The sequence below is a fragment of the Fonsecaea erecta genome, assembly GCF_001651985.1.
Source record: "Fonsecaea erecta strain CBS 125763 chromosome Unknown Scaff16, whole genome shotgun sequence".
NCBI lineage: Eukaryota > Fungi > Ascomycota > Eurotiomycetes > Chaetothyriales > Herpotrichiellaceae > Fonsecaea > Fonsecaea erecta.
In genome coordinates this window covers 111,198-131,934 of record NW_017387259.1, presented here as the reverse complement: position 1 = coordinate 131,934, position 20,737 = coordinate 111,198, and the positions used below count along the sequence as shown (strand labels likewise).

The 20,737-nt window shown below is 52.4% G+C and overlaps 5 protein-coding genes across 5 annotated transcripts; all 5 read left to right on the top strand.

The window, feature by feature from the left end:
- Positions 1-3,088: 3,088 nt before the first annotated feature.
- Positions 3,089-3,565, top strand: AYL99_11778 (hypothetical protein; the record flags this gene model as incomplete). Its single annotated transcript, XM_018843283.1, has 1 exon — positions 3,089-3,565. One exon carries the CDS (start codon positions 3,089-3,091, stop codon positions 3,563-3,565), a length of 477 nt encoding a protein of 158 aa, XP_018687385.1.
- Positions 3,566-8,139: 4,574 nt separating this feature from the next.
- AYL99_11777 (hypothetical protein) lies at positions 8,140-8,442 on the top strand (the record flags this gene model as incomplete). Its single annotated transcript, XM_018843282.1, has 2 exons — positions 8,140-8,188; positions 8,258-8,442. 2 exons carry the CDS (start codon positions 8,140-8,142, stop codon positions 8,440-8,442), a joined length of 234 nt encoding a protein of 77 aa, XP_018687384.1.
- A 4,925-nt stretch (positions 8,443-13,367) lies between these two features.
- Positions 13,368-13,883, top strand: AYL99_11776 (hypothetical protein; the record flags this gene model as incomplete). The annotated part of the gene is made up of 1 exon (XM_018843281.1): positions 13,368-13,883. The coding sequence occupies one exon, from the start codon at positions 13,368-13,370 to the stop codon at positions 13,881-13,883; it is 516 nt and encodes a 171-aa protein (XP_018687383.1).
- Positions 13,884-15,604: 1,721 nt separating this feature from the next.
- Positions 15,605-16,113, top strand: AYL99_11775 (hypothetical protein; the record flags this gene model as incomplete). The annotated part of the gene is made up of 2 exons (XM_018843280.1): positions 15,605-15,717; positions 15,780-16,113. 2 exons carry the CDS (start codon positions 15,605-15,607, stop codon positions 16,111-16,113), a joined length of 447 nt encoding a protein of 148 aa, XP_018687382.1.
- Positions 16,114-17,304: 1,191 nt separating this feature from the next.
- Positions 17,305-17,979, top strand: AYL99_11774 (hypothetical protein; the record flags this gene model as incomplete). Its single annotated transcript, XM_018843279.1, has 1 exon — positions 17,305-17,979. One exon carries the CDS (start codon positions 17,305-17,307, stop codon positions 17,977-17,979), a length of 675 nt encoding a protein of 224 aa, XP_018687381.1.
- Between the last annotated feature and the right edge of the window lie 2,758 nt (positions 17,980-20,737).

Genomic DNA, 20,737 nt, shown 5'->3' with positions numbered 1-20,737 from the left:
TGGGATTCACCACCCATATAGCTAGCCATCATCAATCAATTAATCAATTAATTAATCAATCAATCAATCAATCAATCAATCATCTCATTGAGCATGCAATTGCTTGCCAACTGGGCTGCTGCTCTCCTCGAATGACCCACCTTCATGGGTGCAGAATGTGACTCGTCCTTTTCTAGGTCAGAGTGACCGGGATGCAGATTCAGCCCGTGCTGCCTATGTCTCCGACCCACCGGTGTTGCCCTCCCTTCTCCTAACAAGGACAAGGCTCACACCTCCGACCCTGAATTTGTTTCCAAGCCAGTGCTTCTCCCTCCTCGCCAAGGAGCTAGTGTGCATAATCCCCACTTACTCGCTGTCATATTGCTTAGTACTCATTGTGGAAACAACAATCTTCCATACAATTGGTCGCTGAGAAGGAAAAGCTCCGACGGCCCTCGAGCTATCACTCGATATGCTCGGGGCAGCTCCCTGGTCCACCGGTGTACCCCTGCTAGAAAGTCACGTGTATGTGTTAAACCAACACAGTTTCTTATCATCACACTAAGGCACAATTGTATCTGTGACAGTCCAGGTGTTCATGAAAGGCAGCTGGTCAGGATACACCCAGATCTTGCGATCGCCTCCTTGTCGTTTCTTCTGTTTGATCTTAACCGTAGACGGATTCACGGCGACTGGGTCATCGGGGCTCTGCATTCCCTCTCCCTCGCTCTTCCCACTCTCAGTGTCTTCGACTAGTGGCGGGGCCTTTTCATATTTTTTCCGTCCTCGCTGTTCACATTGGCGCCCGGAGTCCTCGCAACGTCTGCAGGTTGGCTGAGCTCGATCACATCTCACTTTTCTCGTGTAACAAGCCTGGCATGGCTAGCGTGCGGTGTCAGCGCCGAAGGCGGGAAGAGTAAGGTCAGCAGGCTACTTGCCTTGGGCTCCCTAGTTTCATGCCTGCGATGCAGGCGCGGGTTCTCAAACATGACGCGCAAGAAGCCTTCTTTTGCGACCGCCTCCTTGGTGAGCTTTTCACATTTCAGTCCCTTTCTTTGGCACGTATCGCAGACGGGCACAGCCAGGTCACATATTTCATGCGTTGCGTCACAAGCTAAACATGGGAGGAAGCCCAGGCATGGGTGGTAGTCCTGACAAGTCAGCATGGAATTGCTGTTCTTACATAGAGTATTGCTCACCAGCTCTGACCCAGTATCCGAGCAGGTTGACATTTCGCTCTTGATAGGAGTTTTAGACGATTCCCGTGTCTGACCGGGCTCGGCGGACGCGGATGAAGAGGGGGACAGGAGTTGTAATGTTCAAGTCAACATGCGAAGAATCTTGTGGTCGGAGAAACTTTTGTACGTAAAATCCCGAACTTGATAGACAGTCTAAACTTGCAGAGAAGGGAAAAATCAGCAACCGTCGAGAGTGAAAAGGAGAAGGATTAAATATGCGTTGGAAGTGGAAGGAGGGCGTGGGAGGTGGGGCCTGACGAAAATCCGCCATGAATGACGAGTTTGCGTCAGCTGATCCTTTGTGTAACATAGAGCTGGCGTGTGAGTCGGGATCGACGATACAGATACAAGGATTTCGAAGGCCTGATTGACAAACTCTCAGTAGCTCGATTCACAAAGTCAATTGCTACCGGGGGGTGGCCTCAGGGGACACTCGTCCCACCGGAGAGTGACTTCGTTCCTCGGCCCAGGGTGGGGGAGGATATCGCGCTTCCTGGGACGGTTTAGCTTGCGTATTCATCGGACCACTCCAAGACACCGGTAGCTGTGTTAATCATAAGATAGGTTTCGTGTAGAATTCGACGAAGTCTTAACCTTCTGGCTGGCCCCTGCCTAGTCTGAGCCGGTGGCAACATCCGTCCATAGAGTCCTTGGCCGTCACGGCAGGTAATGGCAGCGGCAGAAAGTGTAAATAGAATGTTCGGCGTCTTGTGTGTGGGTCTCCAGGTATATCCTTCCGGCCACTTCAATCCGAACGAGGAAGCCTAATCTGTTCTTGTACGTTGGTGCTTGCTTGGTTTCGCGTCTTGCGACCTGGACGCCTTGACCTTTGGTGGAGAGTCACAGAGGATCGTCCAGCCTCCTAACCAATCATATAGTACTCATATGTTCCATGACATTTTTGTAAATATATTTCATGCTGTCGCCAGTGTGTGGACGCACACCATCGCCTTTGAAGTTTAGATCGCAGCACCGTCGTAAGGCCGATGGCGCCCGAGAGGGGACCAATGAGGGGTATTGCGGCTGGCTGCGTCCTCCCGTGGATTGGGAGACACGAGGAGGACAGCATCTCAGACTCAGCAACGACATAAAGAATTCGATCTGCTGATAAGAACCCTAGAGAACCCTAGCCCATCTCTGAGGCGTCAGACCATGAAATGAGAAACGCACCTGGGAATATGCCATGCTTCCTGAACGACCGAGCCTCGGATATTTCGCAATAGTGTGCCTGTTATTCCTGAGCCTAATCAACCAACGTGTGACAACATGCTGAATGTTCTCCTATCCGGGCGAACTCCTTATGTGTAAACTTCAAACCTCCACGTGCCGGTACCACGGGATGAGATGTGCCATATGATCTGTACGATGCAGATTGCGTTGCTTCAAGCTCCTAACAATTGTAATGTAGCCACCTCTTTAACAGCCGCAGGGACTCAGTCTTCTCCTCGAATTTTCAAGGGCAAGCCGTTAACGGGATATGAAGAGGGAGAGAAAGTTGAGTACTGATTCCCCCGGCGATAAGCTGGTGGTGCAAACAATGTGTTGGTAAATGGGATAGAGCAAAGACAACGTAGAACAACTCGGGTTCGATCTACCGCTGCGAGGACAAAGAGCAGGGCGCCGGCATAGGCGTAGACCATAGTGTTGACGGCGTTGAATGTGGCGGAGATACTGGGAGATTGCTGTTGGTACTCGTCCGATGTATGCCGGCAAAGACTTTGACGGGCTGGATGATCTGGATAAGCGTAGACTTTGTGATGGCAGGGTAATGGTGCGAAGTGTGAGGCAGCGACCATAATGCGGTAAGGCTGGTCAATAAACTAGTTAGGAAGCGAATGGGGAAAAACACTCAGTAGATGATGAAGTTGACAATGTTCATCCGCACTTCGGCATTCGAGTTTCATTCGATATTCTACGAGCTTCGAGTGAACCCTCCAAGCATCCGGACAACCATGATGACAACCATCATAGCCACCAAGCACACGCTCGAGTGGGCGATCTGCTCAATGTTCAAAGCCTTGCTGAAGATCAACATTGCTGACGCGTGGCCCAAAAATAGAAAAGTTCACGCTTCTTTGGGACAACAAGTTGAAGGCATATCGAAACTAGGTCTATCGTCTCAGAGTGCAGAACAAGATATATTCAGGGATCGAAACTCAAGACCAAGACTGACAATGTCAATACCACCGTCTTCATTTCCGAGTCACTCGTGTACGTTTCGAATCGGGGATGAACAGCTCGTCGAGCTTCTCGTACCACCGACCCGCCGTCTCGAGCCTGATGCATTGCTGGTACAGGTGGCGGAGGAAGATGCTATATTGCGGCAGGAGAGGGAAGGAGGCATTTGAGCACTTCCATGTCTTCATTTGGCATACAGGGGCAATGGACCATTTATGTTATCCGTGGGAGCGTGTTATCAAAGCCATGCGATATGCTGGCTTGCAGGATGCGTTGCTCGGAGTCTCTGGCTGGAAAACGTGTTGAAGGGCCACGAACCTCAAATAGTGTTGTCCTTTTCCACTCTCTAGCCATCTCTTCATCTTCTTGCAGCAATCTGGTGAGAGACTGCTGCTGCATGTAACGTCGTCGACAGGAGGCGGTGCCAGCAGGATGATGAGCCTCCGGGTGTCCTTGTGCGAAATCTGTGCTTTGTGCTTCATTGTTCCTTGTAGATTGCCTGTCAGCTGTATCACAAGAGGGCATCGAGGATCTCGTCTCGTCCTGGAAAGAGCATCTTTCCAAGGATGGTCCTGCGAATAGTCTCATGAAGATGCCCCAAGCTCTTTGCCCAAAGTGTTATATTGCTTTCTCACAGAATGAAATTGGTTGAAGGATGGGTGGAGCGGTCGGTATCCCGTGGATCGTTTCCACCAGGTATGTCACAATCGGGGATATGAAGCTATGCTTGCCGCTGGTGGAAACAGGGCTCAAGCTATACGGCTTGAAATTCAGTTCAGAAGATGGCAGCCAGGCATAAGCTGTCAGCATGGTTCACCTGGAAGAACAAAGAAATTGCTCGGTTTTCTGCATGTGTGGCCAGGTCGCGGTCTTCCATCTTCTCGGCCAGCATTGAAGCGATTGGCATGTCTCCATATTTGCTATAGCAAGCTCAAATGTACCAAAGCAATTGCAACGGCTGAGAAAAACAAATAGACCTATCGAAGGGCAATTCTGGGAGGACAAAGAGCCAGCACAGGCAGCAGGACATTCATGATAGGATTAGGTGAGACTTACAAAATAACAATTCCAGAAACCTGAAAAGAAATCAAAGTCGTGTCATGGTAATGGCAACGCACGGTGTGGCTTTACACCGCCAGTGAGAGCCGCCAGAGAGAGCCGCAAGAGCATATCCAGCGCTGGGGAATCATTTGAGGTCCCACAAGCGTCTTGGAATATTTAACAATAGTTATCTTCCCTGGACTGGGCAGCTACTCGACGGGTATCCGAAAAATTACGCTGCAGGGCGGCGTTTTACCGCGTGACTCCCTAAGGCGACCTGTTAAGCGTGGTGAAAACACTGCAGGTGAAAAAAAGACTAGCACTGGTACTGGCACTGGGCTCCGGGCTCTGGGCACTGGCCACTGGGTACTGGCCACTGGCAGTAGTAGTGGTGGTGGCAGTGGTAGAGGTAGAGGCAAGTGAGTCCGTAGACAGACTCTACATAGAGGAATAATGATTGCTATACAATTTTGGTGAGATTCTGCCGAGCTTTAGGCGAAGTCGCCGTCGTATCAAGGCGCTTTCAAAACCGCCGCCCCGACACATTCCCACGTTATTGGTTAAAGGACGAGTGGCACGTGACGTTACAAAAAGTTGCCAGTCGGATTTCAATACTTTTCCGCACCAAACAAATCCGCGGCTGTTTTGACGAGGCTGCCTGTAATTATTGTTTTCGCTTCGCTCAACAGAATGAACAACCGATTTCGTTGTCACCAAAGTCCTCTTTCATTACCACGGCAGGCTGTTATGGAGGAGTTCATCGTTGAAAGAGTGAGCACTGTGCCTCGCCGCTGGACAATGTGCAGGTACTGTGGAGTAACGCGTCCGTGTCGCGGCGAGGCTGACAATAGGAACCATTTCCGCTTGACCAGCCTTCTTCCCGTCCAAAGGCGAGCACCCCCTCAGGACAAATGGATCGATCAGCAATCCTCGAGAAGAGCGGTGTCCAATCTACCTATGTTTGGGAGAAGGATTCCCTCAAATACACCTTCACCACGTTGACGCAGCAAACGATGTCTTGTACCATGACAAGGAGCGCTTCTTGTTGTCTCGAAATTCTTTCAAGAGGGTGAACAAATATTTGTGATCGTTACACCTGGAATGAGAAAGAGTTGGAAGACTAGGATCATGTTCCTGTCTAAGAGAGGGCGAAAATGATAATGCAGCATCTGCTCGCTTCGAGGCAATATGCGCATTCTAGGAAAATATGCACACTCTAGGGTGAGATGACCGAGCACATGGTCATTCGTTTCTTTGTGAAGCACTGACACTGTCACATAGCCCGAGCTCTTCCTTGCCACAATCACGCCACGCCACAGCGTGAATTTGAGATCGTCGGAATCGACGATCTCCGACGATCTCCAAAGCGGTCTATCGTCGATTCCAGTGAAATGGATTTCTCCTCTGATTCCCCCAGGAGTATAAGAGAGAATAGGTTCAAGATCTGGCACATGCAGACAAACCTGGTGGGGAAATTCATCAACGTACTGTGTACTATATCCGGAGGTCTCCGCTTCACATTAGTAGCAAGCTTGACTACTTGTTTGAATTCAGACCCAAGAGACGGGAGTCCGGGGATGAGCAGGTCTTGACACATGCGACCGCATGCACACGCTGCCCTGTATGTCCTGACGAAAGCTGCCGCGATTGGCATGACATATTGATAGGCCTGTGCCAACCTGTCCATCCAACGCGACATTCAAGGCAGAAGGGTATTCCTTGACTTTACGTCCAACATGCATAAGCTCAACCTTCTGACAAGACACCATTCCATTGACAGATCAAGGTGTCGAGTGCTCATATTCTTTCACTTATGTTACCAGGAAGCGTCTTTTCCATCCGCGGTTTATCTCAAGGCTGACAATCCCCTGTTGATACTCTCCAGCCCCCAGAGTTATACGGTCTTTGTGACTCAAAAGCACGTGTGGCTATTCACCTTTACCCACATACCAGCAGAATATGTTGCAGTCGTCAAAGCAGACCTCAGATTCATCCTAGCCCGCGGATTCCAACCCCAGCACGTCCCCTTATATGTCGCGCTGGTAAAGCTCGAGTCCTTGGGAGCCAAAGGAAGCCATATTGATAACGGGTCAGACACAGGTTGCGAGGATCGTTTGAGGCCTCGAGCCTTCCTCCGGCCTTGGTGTTCGCCTGCCTTTCTGTTCTTCCCACAACTTCGATTTCTTTCTTGTATATGCTCCAATGGTCAAAGGGGTCCGATGTGCTGACGTTCATACGTTGCTCGTGCAATGGTATCAATATTATGAATGGAAACGTCTCCCTCAAAGGCATCGTCCAGCCCGAATCACCAAGTACTCTTGATTGTCTCGTCCAGTCTCATGTTCTCCAAGCCAAATTGTCTCTTGTTTCGACAACTCCCGCTTGTCGAACGGCTTGCTCTAACGTGTGGCTAGTGACGCTGATCGAATGCCTCAGCACGCGGACGTCATCGTGCTGACCTTCAGGAGAACTTCTTGGATCAAAATCTGGCCTCAAGGCCAGAAAGTCTCCTGTTTAGTGTTACAGGAACTCAACTGGTTGGAAACCATTCTCGAAGCTCATCCTCGGCCAACCATGTTGGAACCAGCGGTGACTGTGGTGTCCTGCTGAGGATCTGCCATTATGACCTGCAATGGTTTTACTTCAAACACTTGCTGACGATGCGCTCATCCTTAGAGAGACCGCTTGACTGCCAGCCTGAGAGGATGGACCGGTTTCTCCTGGCACTGAACTCGGGGCCAAGAGAGATAAAGCCAGCTATTGACCAGCGGACTATATGCCCCAAGGTTTCGCAAGACTATTCTCTTGGAGCATACACACGAAGCAACCATCCTCTCCTGAGCGGTCAGAGACAGACAACTCAGTTCCTGTGCGGTTGATGTTTACTTTCAACACTTGCTGACCATACGTTCGCAGCCAGAGAATACAGAATAACCTATCCCGAGATTTGAAGCAAAACTTTCTTCACTGCATTAGCCTTCCCTCAAACACAGGCCAGCCACAGAGGTTCATCCGCTCAAGAACAGGATATATGCGCGTTAAGCGATGGAACCTCCCATCTGGAAAGTGGTGTAGGTAGTGGTGGGCTTGCTGCCACACTCCCATCCAATTATGTGAGTCCACCCGACAACGATATCCCGGGCCCATGGGCATGAATCAGTGCATCTTCGGACCTCTCATGCGATTCTGCAATTGGCTTGTCGCAGCCAGCAACAATGCAATCCAAACCGACATCGAGACCATCAACTTGCTTGGGCTGGTCTATTCTGGCCGTGAAGGATTTTGTGTGAGACTTTTGTGTGTTCTTCTGCAAGTTCGATATTTACTCGGTGTATCTCTGATGGCTACTAGGTCAATGTCAGAATCTCTCGCGATGATCCTTTTGGCACAATGAACAATCCCTTCATCGCCTACCTGAGCCTGGACCTGGACCTACGACTGTATCTGTGAAAGTGGGAGCCACAAATCCACTTACACTGACTATTTATTTAGGACCAGCTTCCCAGGCTACTCGTAGCTATGGACATGTTTTCCCAATTGGTCGAGCGTCGAGCAGTCGGAGTACGGAAAGGCAGAACGCCCGTGAGATCCATTGCCCGACACAGATCCCAGAGCATGTCCCCCGCGGAGACTCATGCTCAAACGGTTATACTTGACACGGAGGGACTCTTGTTTTCAGGACCCATCTGCGACACGACGCAAGATGATCATTGGGGAATTCTACATGATACGCAACCGCATGATCTACCTGAGTTTGCGCCGCTTCAATAGCTTGGAGAGGCGACCGGAAGACTGAGTGCCGGAGCTGATTGACTTCGCAGAAGAGGGCTCGGAAGGCCACTTGATATCGCTCGACTCAGAACTCTACTTCCCTCAGGCATTCATCCTCCGCAAGCTCACCATAATCATGGTGAACTCGGTGCGGTTGAAATACCACGACTATAACTCGACTCGGGATTTCCTGTTCGACATTCTGGAGCGTATCGGCCAGCGAGCAAGCGGTTGAAGACCTGGGGCGTCAACTTCGTTCACCTTTACGCTACAGGTCTGGATTCGAGTGTTCCGAGCACTGATGTCGTCAGAAGTCTTGGAAGGTACCCTTCGTCAGCTGCCGACACCACCGAGCGCTGGGCTATGGACGTTCCATGTACGAGCCTCGACACTTTGCCTCCGAGATCCTTCTCTCTGCTGGGGATACATATACAATTCTCGAACTAGGCAGGTCCTCTTGTGGCCGTACTGCTAGTCCCGCTGCAGAATCCCCCACCTGGATGTCGATTTACGTAACTTGTGTTCTCCCCGAAGTCCAAGCTCAATGTGTACATATCTAAAACTATTATCAGGCATAAAGTTGTGTTAGATATAGGTTCGAGCTTCGAGTTGCCATCCAGGTAGGGTGACAGTGAATAGGAGGAGCCGACTGCTAACGAGGCTTTGCAGCCCACGCCATCCCATGCTCGGTTGAACACCATGGCTAGACTAGTGGAGAGACCTTGGCTGTCGGAGCTGGAGGGTAACGAAAGGACGTTTCAGAAGGAGCTCCTGGCAGCGTAGACACTGCTCAAGGATGCCGCCGAACTCGAAACGCGATCCTCACGAGAGTGGGAGGGCTACCCCTTGTCAAACATCCCTCGATCCTTGGACACGGCCCTAGGCGCCAGTACCTCGACCTTGCAACGCTCACCAGAAAAGCATGCTTCCCAAACCGGTGAGAGGCAAGGCGACTGTACTTTCGAACCTGCGGTGGAAAGCCAACCCGGACTGTCTGGGTGAATAGATGGGCATTCGTTCGCGACTGAGTATCCCCCTGGCTGCTTCAAAGCACGAGAACATGGAGAGGACAGATCCGTTTTGTTTCGTGCCAGGGAGACTCGAAGTCGTCCGATCGAAGGCTATCGGCACCGGGCGGCACGAAGGACTTATTAGAAGTCAATGACGGGTTATTGCTACGTTTTTCAAGCAGCCTGTGCTCACCGTATTTCCAACGTTTGTTGCTAGCCGTAGATGCTATGGGAAAATCCCACCGCGTCCTTTGAGTTCTTCATTGAGACCGTCCCCATGCAGAGGAGCAGGTTGTACGACGATGTCCAAGGCGCATGCATCTACCATTCCGGACGTGTACCCAACCCGACGCCAGAAGGAAGTTCTCAAGAGCCAGGGGGGCGGTCCCGAAGCCATCGAGAGCTAGCTCTTACGATGACGACGAGACGCTTTTGCTATCGGCGTCTAATCAGGCAACAAAGAAGACGTGTCGGCAACTCAAAGGTCAAGCCCACGGAGCGTGTGGAGATGAGATTCCCTCAATGGTTCGACCCTCAGGCGTCCCACCCACTCTAGCTAATGCTTCTTTGTCACGACCTGGGGGCACAATGCTGGCTTCTTCGTCGACAAGGATGAGAACTGCCATCATCAGTCCACAAGAACAACGTCTTTGGTGACAGTGTCTGCATCATGAGGCGGATCGGAAGGATCCCTGGGTCTCTGGAAGACCAGCCGAATTCGAGAACTCCAGGCCGCCGATCAATGGTGCATCCGTCTGAGCTAGAGCTGAGAGGGTCCTCCCAGAGGTGGTGCTTTCTTGGACCGGGCGGGAATCGTGCGAGTCGACGGCGCTGTGTACATCTCAAGTGACTCCGCCTTATAGAACGAGATCCTGAGGGTCATTCAGGACGACCCAAGGCAAGGGCCCCATTTTGGCCATGGCAGAGCGCGAGAGACGGACGATTCAGCGATTTTACCTGTGACTAGGAATGGTTGAAGAGATCAGGGAATACGTTACAACATGTGATATCTGTCAGAGAATGGAGGATTTAAGGGAGGCACAAGCCGTGTGGACTGTTGGCAACGCTGCCGCAGCCAGATCGACACCAGTAGGACTTGACCATGGATTGGGGGGGCTTCCCACCATCTATGAGCAGATGAAAAGCACAGATCCAGTCTTGATGGTAGTCGACAGGTAATTCAAACATGGTCTGATATATTCCATACTACTTAACTATTTAACCACGAAGTCGTGTCAAAATGCAGTGTCCCTCCCTTACTATAGGCAGAGTGCTTATCCACGTCCTACCACACACCCACAGATAGACGGGCCAGACGGCACGGACAAGTCCCAACGCTTGAGACTTACCTGCGCTGCTATACCAGCTCTAATCCCAGCGATTGGGCTTCGAGACCAAAGAAAACGACAGAAAATATAGTCCAGGTGAACATGGGAGAACGAAGAGTTGGAAAAATTGTCAAGTTCAAAAACCCACCAGTCTTACGAAGTCGTCCGACTACCTCACATCACAAAAGACCAGCCACCGCAAGGAATATCAAGTGTCCTGTTCGGTGGAGGACGGCAAACAGCGGACAGTAATGCTCAGACCATAATAGCGCCATTCCCAGAAGTGCATGCACGGATCCTTATATATACCCACCGACAAGAGATTCAAGGCATATTCGAGAGCGACGTTGTGTCTTTGCACGACATGGCTGTCCTTAGCACGTACCTTGATTGTTTAGAACTTGGGATAATAGTTCAAACCCTCATCTCGCGAGCATTGCAAGACGAGCAGACGATCTTTTCCGTTGAGCCGTTATGCACAATGCCTCATTCAAAACAAGTTTCGCCAGAGGCCAAGTGACACCTGTTTTGGAATAGAAAACAAAGACACCTACTTGCCTTGACCGGCCGGCGCGAATGCTCTACAACATCCAGCATCGGGTTTCTCACCCCCGAGTCATAATATTTCACCGAGCAAATGCAGACGCCTTGTGGGTCTGGAGCGCAAGAAAGACGACACTGTCTACCCCAGCAGGGCATTTGGGTCGGATGCGTCGACTCAGTCACAATGCAGTCATTGTATGTCTCCCTTCAGAGGTTGTTCAGCTTGCCACAAGATTGAGGGACACCTGTGAAATAGTCGATATTCTACCTGAGACACCGAAGAACTCTTCTCAGAAGAAACTAGGGAAGGGAGAGTGCAAGCGAACCCGATATGACAGGCGATGTGATGCTATGTTGGCGTACCGAGATCACCTATCCCCTACCAGGAACGCATTCAGCGTTGTGGGTTGGCAGTTACATCCCGTGCAGAGCAGTTGATGCATGAGATAGAATCAGAGCTCATTACCCAACCACTTCAGCCCGCGAGGAGAAGGAAACATTGCCTCGGTGAGAGGCTTTCACATCAAGGGATTGCAACAGCCCGCGGTGTATGATCTCAATATTAGGCAAGCAGTTCTCGTGATACTGACAGGGTGGGAAGCAATGATTTGTCGCCGGGAGATGGCACATTGCTGGCTGGCGGGGATGAATTCTTCTGATATTTATCTGCTTCTGTTCAAGGTTCTGTCGCCCGGGGTGGTGTTCATCACGGTTGTGATCTCAGTTTTGTCACTGCGCAGACAATCCCCTTCCTTGGTATTAGCTCCTTCTCTATCCAGGAAAGGATGACAAACATAGAAAGCCGCAAAACCACTTAAGGCATCTTAGCCAGCAGTACGTCGGCTGGAGGCGATCAACCACTATCAACGGAACCCCGACCTATGCTTCTCGTGGAGCAACATGTCAGCAACATGTCCCCCGGCGTGGAAAGTTGTTTGCGGAGATATCCCAGCAGGTGCAGGGAGGGTGGTGATTCAAGCTTGGGTCATGCTCCCATTGCTCTTCGCACTCGAGCTGTGCACGATTCGCAGCCATGGACAACGAGAAGGCGCCTCACAGCGATGTCTCAGGGGCTGTCAGGGAAGTGGCCGGCCTGTGGTCTCCAGACCGACTGTTTGTCGGGAGACAATTCCAACCGATGAGCACACAAATCATGTGCCTGAGTCAAGCCCTCAGAGGGCTAGCGGCCTCTGCTGCTCCTCTGTGTCACCTTCAGCCAGGACAACAAGACCAGGAATATTCAGTGTACCATTGAGGAGGCCAGAAAGAGCCAGAACCAGAAATAGAACACCAAGCGTGGCCTGATGATCTCACCAACGCACGCAGACACAAAATTAAATGAGATGTGGAACCACGATGGGGCAACCCATCACGAGTAACAGCGGTCGGCGTTGGAGAGAGAATTCCTGTGCTTCACCACTTAAAAATAGGAGAATACGGACTTTGTCAGTTCACAGCAACAAAATGAAGGCAAAAAGGCACTCTAGGTGTAATTTGGGATGATACCCACCCCGCCCTAGAGACAGAAGCTCTCAGTTGTGTTCTATGTAACACAAAGAAAGAGCTGGCATCATCGCATGAGCGTTACAAGGCAACAAAATCTGGGCTCCTGGGTGTGGCGCTGAGCCGCCCGTAGCTGAGTCTCACATCCATTACATACACGATTGGCCTAGGGAGAGACTTAGCGCCGCCCTCAGGACGGTCTGTGGGTGTGGGTACAATCCTCCACTGGCGGCGACGTGAGACTGTAATAGGCGCTAAGTGGTGGGTAAAATTGATGGTGTCTGACGGAGGTCTCCCGGCTCCCAACGGCTGCGCAACCAAGGCCAGGATATCCCTTCTCTCTCCCCATGCTACGTTCAGTGTGGATAACAAGAGCTTCACCTCCTGTCTCAGCACTTCCAGAGACGCCCTCCCCTCGCAGCGGGTTCGTGTCTGCTTTCAGCAATCGTTCTCCAAGCTCGTCGTCACAAGACTGACAGCCATGCAGGTCGTTCTCGCCCATGATTCGACCTCCGAAGAACCCTCTCTCCCAGCCGCCTTCTTGACCCGACACGGCTCGCTTGGCGAGTGCCTCAGAAGAGGGGGATCACGGGAAATTGCAGGCCCATAAGAGGAATAAGCACCCTCTCAACTCTCCCGAAGTCGTACATGGCATGGGCACTACTCGCCTATCTACTCTGTATTGGAAAGACCCAAGCTCATAAGTTCACACTTTGGGCCCTACGCTCGTTCGAACATCCTGCCACTGCCAGAAATCCATTCCAACCGAGGCAGAGATGGCCAGCTCCTCCCACCTCAACGTCAATGATGCCCAAGCTGTTGTCGCAGGCTTCCCACACTGCATCGAGCACATGTCCTCCAACTTCAAACGCCTGCTCTCCAACAAGAAGCACCTGGCCTCCGACATCAAACGTGCCCATCGCCTCATTTGCGAGTATGACCAAATCTACAAGAACTTCGCCGATGCTCTTATCGACCTCATCAAGCCGTTTGGTCTACCTCCTGCTCTGCCAAATCAGTCTCAACCCGATCACAAAGACATCCGCATCCTACTATCAGCCCTTATGCACCGCGCCCCAGGTGTTCCAGAGCAGGAGTATGCGGCAGCCAGCCGCCTATTCAACGTTGTGTACACGTACCACAACAAGGTGCGCATCATCACTGCCAAATTGAAAGCTGTCGAGTCATCTCTAAAAGAGGCCATCCCTAAACCTTCTCCCTCTACACAGGGTAGTGGCTCGCGCCGGGAGAAGAAGCTCAAATTCAGAGCCCCTGCAAGGGGTACACATTGAGGGAACTTGGGAGAGATCCTCCGGGCATATCGCACATGGGTGCAAAGAGTGTCAATTTCTATACTAGTGCAAGTCCCTCCAGCAACTGCTGTCAGTTGTTTCCAGAATTGGACCGTCCTGATATGCGTCTCGCTTCCATTGTTCGTAGGCATTCCCACAGTTCGCGTGTCAGCAGATCCTGGTACCGTTGCGTTCGCTCTCTTTCTTTCCAGTCGAATAGCACATGTCGATCGGGATTTGGAGCCGGCGGTGGGGGTTGCGAGAGACTAGCGTAGGAAGAGAACGGAAGAGGAATAGGATGGCGTTCGAAAAGGTGGAAGAGGGGGTGGGGAAATGGTGTTTGGGCGCTTCGGACAGAGTAGAGAGAGGAGAGAAGCGGGTAGAGATGTCCGGTACTCGTTCCCTGGGCTGCAACATGTCGTGCTCTTACTGGTCGATTGAATCACTTCCTCCTTGCATGCACTGCCAACCAGGCCCTACCTCATCTCCGAAGTTGATTGACTGGAAACCAGACTTCGCTTCGACCAAGTGTTTTCAATCCCGGCATGGTGTATTTTTCTCGGTTACGCAGTAAATGGGGCCCACGAACAATGACTAGAGCGCGTAGTGCCACAAGACCATTGGGGGTCCATGTGCACGGACCATGGACCCTCCCTATTGTGGACGGACGAGCATGGATCATTTCAACGTCCTGATTTGGGGAACCCGAAAAGATCCATTTTCGTGAAGCCAGCGTCTTGTGTGGGTATGTCCTCCGGCAAAATCATCTCTTCAACCCTGTTTTCGAGATGGTTGTCAGCTGTCAACAGGGAAGAGAGACACACGTGACCGGTAATTGAAATCTCAGAAGGGGGACGCAGCAGCAAGCATCAGCAGCACATTGGCCCACAGGCCACAATGTATCCTCAGGGTCTTTCTCCTCTCCAGAGAGCTCCAAGGTCGATTTCCCTGGAACACAACATGGGCTTCGCGGTCCAGGTCGACAGGAGTCCCAGGATTGGACTCAGTCAGTTCTCTCCCGGAACAGTTTCCGGCTCATCTGTGTCTATCCACTCCTCTACGCAGCCACTAGAAGGTATCTAGGCTCTATGCACCTGTTCCTTTCCAGCCTCTGCTTTCTACAACTGCCAGTTGCAGTTGTGGTGTTCGTGTGGTCGAGATATGGCCCATCCCCACTGTTTGCTTTCGCGCCTGACCACGTTGTGGTTGCCCCGTCTGCTCCAGTTACATCCCAAATGCGTGGGTCGCTTTTGCGCCCGGACTCTCCCAGCAAATTATACCAGAGAGCTCGGTCATTCTCTCCGTGGGCGCTTCAGGGCAAGCGAGACTTGACCAATGGAGCCCCTATCTCTCCCTTCCCTTCAGGCCGCTGATTGGCGGTCTCTAGGTGAAGTGGTAGAGAATGGTGGCATTCCAACAACTGGATGGTGGCGGAGTGGTACTCAGTTCTTGGAATGGGTTCCAGGAGCTCTATAGGCTTCGACGCAAAAGTCTGGGGTCTATCAGGGCTCTTCACAAGACCAATCGACCTGGAGAACACCGGGGTGCGTGCCGCCCAACATACACCATGCAATCTCCATTATGACATCTCCATCTTTTCCGACTGGGACTGTCTTTTGTCTAGCATCGAAAATGTTATAAACCAGCAAGCAGGGCGCCTCACTGGTGACATGCAAGCACAGCTACACTGCAGTCGTGAGTGACAGAGACCTCCACCCACCATGCCTTCCATGTTCTCGACCATCCTGTATACCTTTGCATCCACGTTTGTTTATCCCTCCTCCGCCATGCCGTTCACTCTAACGGACATATTTACATCACCTTTCAACTTCATGTAACGTCTCCCCTCACACCTCCTTTTCACGTGCGGGCGTGGGAAGCTAATACGCACTACAGAATGACTCGCCCTCAGGACGGTGCCCTCATCTTGGTTACCAGAGACACCTGGTTCGAGGTCTTCCCGGGAGACCCTGTCATCACCCGTATCAGCGGGCCCTGGGTCAACTACGTGCTCAGCCGTCTCGACCCAGATGCACGGAGGCATCTGCTCCTGGCCCCTGAAGAAGGCAGCGGGCGATCCGAGCTCTGTGGCACGCTCGATGACCTGCGACTGGTACTGCGACTGCCCGAAATAAAGGGTCTAACCGACGAACATCCCATCAGGGCTGCTTTGAGCAGCCTTTCTCTCATCGAGCGAATGGGCGTCGGGGAGCATAATCTATACGTCTGACGAGCCGCCCTTGGACTTGGGCGGCCTTTATGCCGACACCAACATGCACGGGGACAGGGAATCACGACAAACAAACAGTGAAAGGACTGCGTGTCCATCTATTCATGAGGATATGGGTCCTGAAATCTGCATATCGCTCTTCCACCAGTCCTCTTAGTGTGTATATGGTCATTCTGCGAGTTTGTGACTAGTTAGCTCTAATTGCTACAATGGCGCCGGGTCCAACACCCTGTGGAACCCAGAACCCCCTTGATGGTCTTCCGACTTTGTAGTCTCTCGCACGGACAGGACGGATACAATGTTGGCCGCCGTCCGGGGAGGCCACGTGAATCCCCTGCAGCATGACGGCATATGGAATTGTGGATATAGGCAAGAGGTCGTCACCTGCAGTAGCCACTCAGTCTACCAAGAAGCCTTCGAGGAGTGGAGAGTAGCGGAGTGCGCCGTTTGGAGTGCAAAAGCGCCTAGGCTATGTACGTGCATTCCACGCCTGAGGACCTCATCTTCTGTCCAGAGTCTTCAGTCTTCGAGTCTTTCTGGCTATTTCATTCTGTCTATGGTATTGATAAGAGTCTACTTAGCATCTAGAGGATGATGTTGAGGCTCCTGGCCGGATTGCTGCTGGCGAAGAGTGCAGGAGTCGTGGTGGTGGTCGTGGTGGGGGTTGACTGCGCATGGATGTTTTGGCGCATGACACTTCTCAACGAAGCAGGATGGGCGCACTGGCTAGCTGTGATACTCACTTGGGGCGCCAAAAGGACAGCCTACCGGACAGGGACATCAGGAAATCCAATCATGAGAAGAGTCCAAGAAGGTGAAACCCGTGATTTGCCTTCGTTGCAAAGGGCGATGTGACTCGGTTAGCCCAACCAGCTCCCCGATGAGGCGCAGGACGAGTCCAGTGTCCAGATCATGTCAATGCTTGCCTCAGTTGCCTCTCTCTCTAAAACCACCCATCCTTCACACTTCCCTCATCCTGCTCTTTCGTTTGCTCTCACTGTCCCAGTCTCGATACACAGCTGTGCAAGCCACTTCCTGCGCTATCTGCGCTACCCTTGTCATTCTTGTCAATTCCTACAGCCTTCAGGACAATCATTTGTGTCTCCCTGTCCCGTCCATCAGCACCTCACCCATCCCTCTCCAGAAAACACACAGCCGCGGAACTCCGACCCGGAACGCAGTGTTTTAAGCATGCCTTCCAGCTCCAGCAAAGGCAACAAGCGTGCGCGCACGGACGACCGTCCAACCCCGCGCAAGCGTGTAGCAACATCGAGTCCCGCGCCAGAGATGCCGACCAATGACAGGAACAACAACCAGTGGGAAGCGACCCAGCCGGAATACGGTACGGACGCCTTCATCGTGCAGAGGGTCTATCAAAACAAGATTGCGAGGCTCCTTGTTGAAAATCGCAAGACGATCGAGCGCCTTGAAGATGAACATGAACTGAATATCAGAGTGATCACAAGAAAGCACGAGCATGTGGCGGCTGCGCTGGAAGATGCAAAGGACGAACAGTGGATCAGGATCCAGATGCAAGGCAAACATATCAAGGAACTCCGAGAGGAAATAACCCGGTGGGAGAGCCGGGTTGAAAATATGACCAACATGTTGAAAGCGGCGCGAGCAAAAGTGAAACAGGGCGAGGCTCTTGAGTGCTCAGTGTGCACGTATGCCGTGATCGACCATATCACCAACTGTGGCCATGGCTTTTGCGGGTTGTGCATCACATCATGGAAACGGGAATGCCATACTCCGCTCCCTCAGTGCCCATCATGCAGGAAGTACCTGGACGAGTCTCAGATCAGGAAGGTCTTCCTCAGTGCCGGCAAGGATGACCCAAAGCTCGTCGTTCTTGACGGCGAGTGAGACGATGACAAAATGCAGAATGGATCAACCCAGCCTTGCCTGTACGTGGCTGGCCGTTCAAGTGTCACGAATGGAGACTGGGTCGGGAATTCAGACAGGAAATGGCGGCGGTGCAGTTGACGAACAGTTTCAAGTGCTTCGGTATCATTTCAGTTTACGTGGTCGACGGCGTGTTCTATCTAGTCATAGTCAGCTAGTCGGTAACAAGTTTGACAACATACACCACATACATGGCTGTTCCTTTTTCCGTCTCCGCTGTTTGTTCCTCGGGCTCACAACCCCTGCTTCGCTTTTAAAAGAGGCCATGACGACGTCGCCGTTTTGCCTTGACATCTCTCCGAAGAAGATTTGAGCCGACTTTTTTTCCTTCCCGGCATGTTTTGGGTCATGCTATCGCCCAACCAAGCAGGAAGGGAGTTGGCTCGGGTGGAAGAATGACGCCGCTTTAGGTGCCAGTTTACGCGTTGGGGAGACCAGACAGAAAAATGAATTCCCAACTTTTTCCCATTCGTGAACATCATAACCAACCCTCTCATGTCCTGTATCTTGGATATATGTGTTTTCCCATTACAAAATGCTCCCCGAGCACGCTCCCTCGACTCTTTCGAGTGGGCACACACCCATGCTACGGCCTGAGGAGACTTGCACCGTGAAGCTCTCTCTGGTTGACTCAGAGAGAAACGATAGCCTACATGCATGTTCTCTGCTCGGACCGTCGCTGATTCCGAAGTTGGCAGACTGGGGAATTATCCTGCAGGTCCCAAAACGAAGTCGAGACGCTTTCCTGCCGACTCCCGCCGTCCGGGTGACCCTCCATCCTCCCCCTCCTCCACCTCCTGCGTCGTAACTCTAGGCAATGCGACCACCAAGAGACGGGTTGAGAACGAATTGGCGTCGAGACACTACATGTGGAGACCCTCCGCCGGGGACTCGCAAAATCATACCCTAGTGCTGCAAGCGATGACACGGTTCCATCAGACTGCGTCTTCTCGCCGGATCCGTGACGCGGACTCCCTCATCCTCTCTCTACACCCCTTCAGCCAGATCGCCGCTCATCCACCCTGCCCCACGACTGAGGGAGTGGTCGTCCTGGGAATACTCGGCAAAGAATACAAGAGGAATGTTTGGAATGCTTCCCATACAACGCCACCAATCCCTGTTACTAGCGCCCAGGCTCCGCCATTGATTGGTGTCTTGACACGGTGGTCGGCGCTACGCTGTCCTCCAGACTGACTGTTGCGGTGAAAGGTTTCCAGCGTCACCATTGTCGACAGTATCTGATCGTCCTCAATCTCCTGCTTCATCGAATTACCTCCGCGATGCCTTGGCTGGCAGGCACCGAGCTTGAGGCTTTTGACCGCGCGTGGCCACATTCAAACCAGAGGCCCAAACTGCTCATCGCCGTTGTCAAGCTATCCCGAGTATCAGAAGCGACGCAGCTTCCAACAGGCAATCACAAGGTCTGGGCAGCTTCCTCCATTCGGTCCTGGGAGATTGATACACACCCACTCAACTATTTGGATACAAGCCGACTACCCTTATCGAATGCAATCTCGCCTCTGTCCATTTGGCTCTAGGCCGCAAGGACCTCCTCCGTGCCCGATACCAGCTCGCCACCCTCCTCCCGCGCAGCCTCATCTTAGGGTCCTCTCTACCGGTGCTGCGAACGTTGTCGGAGGATATGATACTCGCGTGCCCCATCGCGGCCGTGCAGTGTGAGCTCCCCAGTGTCAAGAACCCCAGGTGTATCTGGAGGATCGCTCTATCTCACAGTGGAGCCCAGCGCACTCTCCAAGCCTGGTGTAACACCTTGGTCGCCGAGCATCTCATTGCAAACGTGTCTCGGGTGGTGGAAGCGAAAGGCCCTGTCCAGCACGTGTTCGCGCTGCTCGTGGCCAGCTGTGTCATTCACCGTCGACATTATCGCAGCGAGGCACAACTGGGCCTATTCTGTTGGTATCTCCATCGAGTTGCTCAAGGACATCTCATCTGAGGCATCGTTGAGTCTGGACAGCCCTTGTTCGCCATGTTGTCTTCCCCCCCTGCAAGACCTATCTGAGACGCTCGGTAGTAGCCTGTCGTTGGGTTCATGCCGGGGCATGGGGCGTGGTGGTGGGACTGGGAGCGACTACAGAGGTTCTAGCTTGCTCTTGCCACAGAGATGGACACGACGTCGTGGGGCCAGGCGGGAGATGCCCAGATGGCTCCAGACGATCGCCAGGCGTGGCGGCGGGACCACTGGATGAGCATGCGAGACAGAAAGGACACAGTGCTCATCATGTTTATGGCGAGAAAACTCTAAGCATTCGAGGCAGAAAAGGAACGGTGCTATGGTGCCCAAGATGAGAAAAGTCTACAAGCCGCTTTGGCTTGTTTCCGATCTTTGCCTTCTTTCCAATCTTCCCTTCCTATCGTTATCCCCTTCACGGCGACCGGCGCCTATGTTTGGATTCCAAGCACGCATGGCTCGTGCATCTGCGCCTGGTCGGAATCGCTTACCGGCAAAGTGAATCCTCGCCGTCCATCGACGTCATCGTCGTCCTCGTTGTCGAGATATCGCGGGGGAAGCTAGAGCCAGAGCCCGAGCCAAACAAACGAAACCCAGAGGAAGGAAGGGATGAAGGAAGGAAGAAGGATACTGGGCTCTTATCCCGTTCAATGTCCTGTGGCAGTACCCGCACCGGCACCGGCATCAGTAAGCAGCAAGTAGGCCCTGAGCGAACCGTCCGCCCATCCGTCCGTTCTATGGCTGTCCGCC